This window comes from Thunnus albacares, chromosome 1 (assembly GCF_914725855.1).
Source record: "Thunnus albacares chromosome 1, fThuAlb1.1, whole genome shotgun sequence".
Classification (NCBI taxonomy): Eukaryota; Metazoa; Chordata; class Actinopteri; order Scombriformes; family Scombridae; genus Thunnus; species Thunnus albacares.
In genome coordinates, this window is record NC_058106.1 from 36223089 (window position 1) to 36233203 (window position 10115).

The window sequence follows — 10115 nt, forward strand, 5'->3', positions numbered from 1 at the left end:
AATAGAAAGTACAATATTTCCCTCTGAAATGTAGTGGAGTGGAAGTATAAAGTAGCATCACATGGAAATACTCAAAGTACAAATACCTAAAAATTATACTTGAGTAAATGTACTTAGTTACTTTCCACCACTGGATAACTTACATTTTTTGTCATTTTATGATTGTTAGTTATAATATAATGTGGCTTATAATTAATGAATGAATTATTAATTAATTATAATTAATGCGACTGCAGGTAAGAGTGTTTACATCCATTGAACGGGTGAAACGCTGCCCCCTACTGTTATACTGAAGGAATATCATTTGCTAATATTTTACTAGCTCGTTTTCGTCTTTGTGTTTGTTTGAATGTTCTTCCAACAAACTCCGGGAGCCGTTTTTCTCCACCTCGGCTTGTTTTCGGGCTCTTCGGTTGCTCCTCGGTCGGAGCGGCTGTAGCGGAGACAGCACGGCGGCGGCGGCGGCGGCGGCGGCTCGCTGCGTGGCGGCTTCCGGTGTCCGTCCGTCTGCAGGAGGATGGCGTCCGGCTTCAACCGCATCCCCTCCACCGCCGGTCCTCCGAGTCTCAAATACACCGAAGATTGTCGACTCCAGGCTGAAGACGGCAGTGGAAAGTATCGATAAGCAGCCCGGGTGAGTTATCGTCAGTTGGGTTTTTTGGTGAATGGAGTGTTTTTGCAGATGTGAGAGTCTCAGCTGCAGGAGGCTGATTTTTTCGCCCGCAGCTCCGCGGAGGCCTAGTCTGATCTGGGGTCCGTTTTCGGTAAACGTTAGACTGGTAAACGTTAATGTGGCCTTTCATAAAGCGGCAACCGAAGCATCGTCGTTTCGGTTTCTTTGACCTTGTTGTGATTTAGTTAGTTGATTTGTGCAGGTTATCGTGAGGGGAAGCCGGCAGTTTATTAATATATATATTTATGTTTCTGATGTGAGAAAGCTGCTGATAATTGTGAAGGAAGTCCGGTTGTTTAGTAACGGTTAGCCGTTAGCTGCCGCAGCTGACGAGCTAACGTCGGGTAGCTAACTACATCCTGGAACAGAAAATATTCATTTAATACCTCGTATAAATTATCATTATTATTATTTCTGGAGACGGCAAGCAAACTGTGTCAGCGTCACGTTAATGTTTTAAAGACAAACTGATAAATTGAGCCAGCTAACGTGAGGTGCTCCGATTTGCATTTCAGGAAATAGACCGAGCCCGATTCTCTGGTTTTTAATGAAGCTCTAGCTAACAGTTATTTATGCGGGTTGCCCCTTTAAGGAAAATGCTTCGGGTGTGTACTTGTCACCATATTATGTGCTTTTCAGATAACAATATTTACACAGTACTTTAAGATTTGACAAGAACAATCGAGAAATACGTTTTAGGCCGGCTAAGCTTAGCTGGTGGTTTGTTTCGGTTTTATCCTCCCAGCAAACAAGACTTTTAATCTAACAGTCATTACATGAAAACACACACATTATTCTGACAGTAGATACAGTAAGTTATCTTCCCCGGCTGAGATGAAGCCAGTAAACACAAGTCTTGTAATCTTGTGTTGCTTTTACTTATGCTGACATTTATACTGGATCATGTTGGAAACAGCAGCTCTGCACTTTCACATCCTGAAATATAGGTACAATGTAATAATGCAACGACTTATTTATTTGGTGTTCACTAAACCATGTGTTGTTTTTGTTTTGTGTTTTCCTCCAGGTGTTTGCAGCTATCACTGAGGACGTGTGTAAACACAGAAAAAAAGCACTCAGCTGCTCTCAGTGTTCTGGTTAGCATTTCTTTAAACCACATCCACCTTCTCAGTCTGGCACTGAAACACCCCACATCTCCTGGCACTGAATCCCTACATGCGAAGTGGAAGGATGACGGAGGCGTGGCAGCAGCAGCAGCAGCATGCAGTGGCTCCACCTTCTGTAGTGCACACACTCCCCCAGGGAGCCGACAACCCTCTGGGCTGTACTGTGTATGGAGTCGTCCTGCAACCGGATACCCTGCAGCAAGCACAGCATGGCCAGCAGCACGCCGTGCAAGCCCAGCAGCCCTCCTTGCAGGTAGGGGGCGAGAGAGGGCACAAGTGCGGAGCCTGTGGCCATGACATATCTCACCTGGCCAACCCTCATGAGCACCAGTGCATGGTGAACCAAGACCGATCCTTCCAGTGCACGCAGTGTATGAAGATCTTCAGCCAGGCGACGGACCTTCTGGAGCATCAGTGCGTGCAGGTGGAGCAGAAGCCGTTTGTGTGTGGCGTGTGTAAGATGGGCTTCTCCTTGCTCACGTCTTTGGCCCAGCATCACAACTCGCACGGCAACGGCAACAACCCGATGAAGTGCTCCATCTGTGAGAAAACCTACCGACCAGGTTCCGGAAACGTCACCCCGACCTCGTCGGCCGCCAACCCCCAGCAGCCCTCCACCGGTGAGACGTCCGGTGGCGGCGCGGCGATCAGTGCCTCGTCTCCTCCTGCTTTTGAGGCCTCCGCACCAGACAGGCCGTACAAGTGCTCAGTGTGCCATAAATCCTTCCGGCATTTGTCAGAGCTGACCCGCCACGAAAGAGTACACACTGGTGAAAAGCCATACAAATGTGACACATGTGATAAAAGCTTCAGCCAGTCTTCACATCTGGCGCACCACCAGCGTACGCACAGTTCCGAGCGGCCGTACAAGTGTGCCGTGTGCGAGAAGAGCTTTAAGCACCGCTCTCACCTTGTGCGGCACATGTACGCTCATTCGGGCGAGCACCTTTTCAAGTGCAATTTGTGTGAGATGCACTTTAAGGAGTCATCCGAGCTCCTGCACCATCAATGCCAGCCAGAAGGGGAACGGCCCTTCCGCTGCGGCTCTTGTGGAAAGAGCTTCAAGCGCCCGTCTGACCTGCGGCAGCACGAGCGCACCCACTCGGAGGAGCGACCTTTCCAGTGCGAGGAGTGCCAGATGAGCTTCAAACAGCAGTACGCCCTCGTACGTCACCGGCGCACTCATAAAAACCCAGCTGATCGCCCTTTTAAGTGTAACCTGTGTGATAAAGGATTTCTTCAGCCATCCCACCTGCTTTACCATCAGCAGGTCCACGGTATGGAAAGTCTGTTTAAATGTGCGTCCTGCCAGAAGTCTTTCAGCCAATCGGGAGAACTGCTGCGGCACAAATGTGGCGGCGAAGTAGAAAAGCCCTACAAGTGCGACGTGTGCGGCAAAGGTTACAAAAAGAATTCAACGCTTCAACGCCACCAAAACTCGCACTGCACGGAGAAGCCGCTGAAATGCTCGCTGTGTGACAAGCGCTTCGTGTCGTCCTCCGAGTTCGTCCAGCACCGCTGCGACCCGACGCGCGAGAAGCCCCTGAAATGTCCCGATTGCGAAAAGCGCTTCAGGTACTCGTCCGAGCTGCAGCGCCACCGCCGCGTTCACACCGGGGAGAAACCTTTCAAGTGCGCCAGCTGCGACAAGAGCTTCAAGCAGCGCGAGCACTTGGCCAAGCATCAGAGCGTCCACTCGCGGGAGACACAGTTTAAGTGCGTGTGGTGCGGAGAGCGTTTCGTTGACCTCACAGCTCTGCAGGAGCACACGGTCCAGCACACCGCTGAAGGGGAGAGTTTCCCTGAAGCTCCCTGCATCCCGTGAACAGCGCTGCTCTGCCGTCCTTGGCAGCAGATATGACATTCGCCCTGAAAGCAACGTGTGCCAGCCTCCGCTCTCCCATTTCTAGGTTTCTAACATGCACCTGCTAATTCTGTTTAATAATTTTAGTAAGTTAAGACTTAAATCATCCTCATCCTTCTTTGAGTAAAAGTCAAAACACCCCTAAATCGATTAGGAGGGATTAGGATCCCTTTACTTAGTTTGGAACTATAAAAACTTGAACAGAACTGAATGGAAAAAAAGGCTTGTGATGTAAAATGTGGCAAGATCTTGATTTTTTGTGTGAGCGTGGGACCTTCCTCTGTGGTTGCATGTGATCGTCCGTTTTTTTTTGTAACCGTCGATTCCGTCGTCGAGAAAGTCGGCGAGAACCTCCAGACAGTCGTCAGATACGTGTGCTCATGTGTAAGCTCCTCTGAAATCCATGTGCCTTTTTTTACCGATCACTCATTTTTTTGTGTTTTTTTTTTTTTTTTGTTAATTTCATGTCCAGTATAGCCGGTAAAACCCCCCCCCCCCCCACCTCCCATCCGTTCACACACAGCGGCTGGCTCGTGCAGCAGTATCTTTTCACATACTAGATCTTAGGTAGTATCATCTGTTTGTGCATGAATATTTATCACACTTTAATATCACTATTGTATTATAGGTTTGGTTTATTTAGGAAAAAAAAAACATCCTAAAGAAAAAGAAAAACAAGTGGATTTGTGAAAAAATGTATAGCCTGTGTCCTATGAAATCTGTGTTGTTGCATCTTTGTATTAAAACAAATGACATCTAGGTAACTAACCCGTACCTATCATGTCATACAAACACTTGACATGTGCAATAGAACATGCACAATGTAATATTTATGACTACTGATTAATGGCATAGTCTACTCTGTTATTATAGATTGTGTGTATACGCTTATGTAAACATTGAAAAACTGTATAGTGCTTATGTTACCTGCTTTTGTATTCACTATGAATGAGCTTGCTGTATTTTGCAAGCACTTTTAGTTTCATTTCAAGTCGAATTTATCACAAAGTTTAACCCGGCAAAAATTTCAAAACATTATATCGCTCACTCGCCACAAACTAGCAGCATTAGTTACTGTGTGATAGATCTAAAATAAGTCATTTTATTTTGTATTTTTTTTTTGAAGAATTGGCCTTGTAATATCCTCACAGGATTCTAGCCTCCTCCTGGTCCAGACTTAAGACGTTTCAGCAGATTTCTTCCAATAGCCTCAAAGTTGCAATTTATGTTGGTTCATGCCAGGGAAAAATGTGTGTACTTTAGTTTACTGTGTGGATTTCTATATTCTGTACAATCTTTGCAGTATATTTAAAAAAAAAAAGAGAGAGAAGGTTTTTTGGAAATGTAAAAATTCACGGACAAAGGGAATTACAATTACAGCGGGCAACTGACCGGGGTGGGACGGACGGAGACCGTGTGGTTGTGCCACGGTTGAAGTCCTGGCGAGTCTGCTTCGAAGCCTCCGACGGGAGGACGAGGAGAACAAGTGTAATCGAGCATTGGATTTACACACACACACACACACACACACACGGATGTCAATATAGACTCCTGTTCATACTGTATACAGACAAGTAAAATAAACCACCCTTATGGAAACGAAGGTGTACATTTTCATCAGTCGTTATTTTCTTGATTAATTGTCCGAGCTATAAAATGCTTCTCATGGTTTCCTGAAGCACATGGTGACGTCTTCAAACTGACGCTCAGTTTAGAGCTGCAACAATTATTCAATCAGTTTATTTATAGAAAATTAATCCAGTTATTTTGTTGGTCGATTAAGGAAAAATGCCAAATGTTTGATGGTTCCAGGTTCATAAATGTGAGAATTTACTGTTTTTCTTGATCATTACATGATAATAAACTGAATATTTTTAGCGTGTTGGACTATTTATTGGACAAAACAAGATATTAGTGACGCCACCTTGTGCTCTAGGACATTCTGAAGCACAGTTTTCACTGTTTTCTGATGTTTTAAGACAAAACGAATAATCAAGAAACTAATTGTCAGATTAATTGATGATTAAAAAATAATCATTACTTGCAGCTCTAGTTCAGTTTAATCTCATACGACAAAGAAAGGAAGCACATTTTAACAAGAAACATGGAAAACACATAATTATCAAAATAGTTGATTTTCTGTTATTGATTGATGAGTTGCTTCAGCTCTACAGCCAACACCACTCTGTTATCTGTGTTGATGAAACTGATGCTGCTTTGATTGATGAAGAACTTTTATAGTGAATTCATGTAAATGCCATAAACATTTGAAAGATAAAAGTCTGTGAATATTGGAAATGGTCTAGTTATTCATTCTGAGTGCTTGTAGCGGACAGTAAACTGTATTTACTTGTCCGGTTGATTCGTACATTGTGGTTTTCATGGTGGGTCTGACTGTAAGCCACAGTTTTACTCACAGTCATTACTGCCACAAGAACCAGGTTCTTTGTTAAAGATGTGTTCATCCCTCAGAGTTAAGATAGTTTCCCTTTTCTTTATTCTCAGCTGACGGCTCAGTGTCTCCCTGTGAAGACCGAGGACCTGTTCATCATTGTCAAACCTGATTGGACTCTAATTAGAGCTTAAGTTCTACTTAACTAATACAGATCTATAGAAGATCATTTCCAATAAATGGAAGAAAACAGTAAACATTTCTCTGTTCACGTCAACCTGTTGTGCACTTATTCTCTCACGATTAAATTATAATTACGTGCCTTGATATTTTAACACAAAACATTTGCTAAAAATCTTATGTTCCTAAACCTACAAGAAGGAAGTTCAACTATATTTTTCACAATATAAGATTAATCCCAATCATTTGATGAGTAAACAATTAGGGCTGCAATTAACGATTATTTTCCCGGTCGATCAATCTGATGATTATTTAGTCCATATGACAGAAGGGTTAAAAGAGTCCAATACGGCGTTTTCAACAGTCCAGAACCAAAAGATGTCCAGTTTATAATAAGATGATTTGGAGAAAAGCAGAATGTCTGACTGGAGAAGCTGGAATGAGAGAATATTTGGCAGCTTTTGAATGAAAACTGACACGTATAATTAATTTATTATCCAAATAATTAAATGTTATCTCAGGGCACTATTCACATAGAGCAGGTCCAGACCGAACTCTTTAATTTACAGACACCCAGCATTCCCCTATGAGTAAGCAGTTGGCAACAGTGAAAAGGAAAAACTCCCCTTTAACGGGAAGAAACCTCGAGCAGAACCGGGCTCCGGGTGGGCGGCCATCTGCCTCGACCGGTTGGGTTGAGAGAGAAAGAGGAAGGGAGGGGGGGGGGAGAGGAGAGAGATCGTGATGATCATGATCACCTCTTCAAGTAAACTGAAGTTCCACAGAAAGATGAAACACTCAACAGGAGGAGCAACACAGGAACCTCCAGCACCCCCAACAACAGGGAGGCACCTCCCAGGACCTGAGGAGAGCCTACCAGCCCAGACCCAACCACCACCACCACCACAGCATAGACCTCAGGAGAGCATCAGCCAAACCCAGTCTGCACAAACCAACCCCAGACCTAGAACCACACGACCTCCCAGACCTTTCACACCACCACCACCATTACCACCATCACCTCCACAGCAGCAGCAGGAACAGATCCAGCCAGGCAGACCGTCTTATTCTGAGGTGGTCAGAGGAGAAGCAAACCCTGCCCACAGTGAACTGAGAGGCATCCAGGACATGCTGAGTACATTATGCTCTCATCTTACGGGCCACAGTCACGGTCAGTGGTAATGAGCGGGTAGTGCTTCTTTAACAAAAGGTTCACAAACTAAACTAAAGCACTGCATGCACGCACAAGTAAAAAACTTGAAATTTCTAGTCTACATAATCATCACATTGTATTTCTTTCTTTTTAAAATTACTTACAGTTACAATGAGATCATTTAGCATATCTGTTTGGAACATTCAGGGTTTAAACCCTTATTTATTTGGTTTAAAAAGTCAAAACCTTTACTTCCTAAGTAAGGTTAATGATGCTGATGTTATTTTGCAGGAGACTTGGTGCAAAGGAGACGCCCCTACTGGTTGTCCCCCTAATTATAGAGAGTTTATGGTCGTATTAACAAAACCAAATGGAGCCACCGAGGTAGAGACTCACAGGGAATGTTGATGTCTAAGTCAGAACAAGCAGACTCAATAGAAATAATGAAAAAAGGGAAATATCTGGTTAAAAATATTTAAAAAAAAAAAACAACTTTTCTCCACCATAGAAGAAGAGATCAGTCATTTCCAGGCTCAGGAATCTGTGCTGATCACTGGAGCGAACTTTAATGTCCACATCCTTCCCAACAGGAATAATCATGACAAAAACACAAACAAGGGTGGAAAACAAGTCTTGCAGCTTTGCAGAGCGCCGTGTCTGTACATCGTCAATGAAAGGCTGCGAGGAGACTCCTCTGGACGTCATAAGTATTGTTCAAACCTTGGCAGCAGCACCGTTGATTATACTCTAACAGATTTAGACCAAACATCTTTGAGAGCCATCACGGCGAAAGAACAAACACCTCTATCAGATCACTTTGTATCTGAAAAGAGCAGACGCAGATAACATATGTTCTCAGCCCTGTAAGCTGGACAAAACAAAGAAGTGATACAGATGAGCACAAAACAGCCTGGAGCAGAACCAGGACGTAATGGTCAATGAAGAAATCCGGTCTCTTCTAGACTCCTCTCTGGTCCAGATCCACCCTTAGAACTCAGAGGGTGTGGAGCTGTGTCTGGTAAACATTAACTACATATTTGATCATTTTGGCCTCATTATTAAACTTAAAAATGCAAAACAAAACAACCCAAAGAGGTTTGATTCAGACTGCGAAACCATTAGGAAGACATTAAGTCTCCAACCAAAAACACAGGAATCCAGGAGCTCCGCCTTAGTTACTGTGAGACTCTAAAACAATATAAAAACACAACAGAGCAGACAAAGAACAATATCTACAAAACTAATTATGATTCATTGAAGAGGCTCTGGGGTCAAATAAAGTCTGGGAAAACTGGAACTTATTTACCAAGAAACGTTAGAACGAACAGTCCGTTCAAAATGGAGAAATCGTTTTTAAATCTCTATAGAAAACCTCCAAAGAATCAGGCTCAAAAACTGGGACTGAACAGGTGAACCCAAGTTCAGACACTCAGCAGCGAGGAGACAATGATATGATAGGAACAAAGGATTTATGTTGAAGGCTGGGGAAAGGGAACGCAGTCCTGGGGAAGCTGGGAACTTGAGGTTGAAGCTTAAGCTGGATCATGACAAACAGAAAGATCTTGAAAGAGCTATTAAGAATGATTAGACCCCACTGGATTATTCTATCACAGCATTAGAGCTGGTGTTGTATCAAATTGTTGCAGAAAAAGGTACCAGAGCAAAAAAACTCTCTCTTGAAAATAAAAAGGGAGTCAGAGGTCCAAGCAGCAAAGTGTTCTTTAATGCCGGCAAAAAAGGGGAGCAATCAGCACTTTTACAACGAACCAAATCGCTCCGAAGGTTTTTTCTTTGGGGTTCATTGTTTTTATGCCCTTGGGTCGGCTTAGGTCACACCTTATCATCCACCCTCCCTAATTTTTGACCAATTATTATGTTACTTTTATCTCTGTCACTCGTTGTTGGTCAAAACAGGTTTTGAGGTGTTTGAGGATATGTACTGGCATATTCAATTCTACCTGATTATATCCAATTTTTATATAAGTATTGGGAATCATTTTACACCATTATTGCCAAGTTGTCTTCTGGCCTTTTATTTTTTTTTATAAGTTATTCTAGTCATTTTACACCCTTATTTCTTGATCTCCTCCAGAGAGTATTTTTGAAAGGTGAAGACTTCAGCAGACCCAGGCAAAGTGACATGTAATACAAACACACTCAAATTTCTCCAGTGTATGATTATGATTCTTCTACCGTGCCTCTATACGTACAGTGTGATTAAATATGGTTCATGAGATTATAACTACACCAATACAAATTGTATCACACTAGCCCTTATTGCTTATAAACTTATAAAATCAATCTGCATAGCTTAATATTGTCTTTAAGCACACCAATGACTTTTAATGAAAATACACCACACTGGAAGACAAACTGAGGGTCCTGCAGCCCATATAAACATGTGGGCCTGATGGCATCTTAAATGAGATGTTAAAATATACCAACAGGAAATGCATCCTAAAGGCCATCACACCCAGCATCCCAACATCCCAGCAGCTTCAGAGGTATCTGTGTAAGTAGTGACCTCGGGAAGTTATTTGGCTCTGTTCTAAATCCAAGAATTATAGACTTCATCATCTGTCTTAGTTAAAATCATCAACATCATCCTTTAACTCTTTAGTCCAAGTTTACCAGATGACAAGAGATGCTCAAAAGCTGTTAGAGATTCTGTAGATGTAAAAATTTGCATTTAAAGAGATGGAAAGAAGAGCGATGAGAGAGTATAC

The 10115-nt window shown here is 43.1% G+C and overlaps 1 protein-coding gene across 1 annotated transcript; it reads left to right on the top strand.

The window, feature by feature from the left end:
* Nucleotides 1-263: 263 nt before the first annotated feature.
* On the top strand, nt 264-5267 carry LOC122985993 (zinc finger protein 319). The gene is made up of 2 exons (XM_044357040.1): nt 264-634; nt 1701-5267. Exon 2 carries the CDS (start codon nt 1850-1852, stop codon nt 3623-3625), a length of 1776 nt encoding a protein of 591 aa, XP_044212975.1. The 5' UTR covers nt 264-634; nt 1701-1849; the 3' UTR covers nt 3626-5267.
* The last annotated feature ends 4848 nt before the right edge of the window (nt 5268-10115 follow it).

Excerpts from the sequence above, each read along its gene's own strand:
- LOC122985993 (XM_044357040.1), top strand. The coding sequence starts at position 1,850 with ATGCGAAGTGGAAGGATGACGGAGGCGTGGCAGCAGCAGCAGCAGCAT.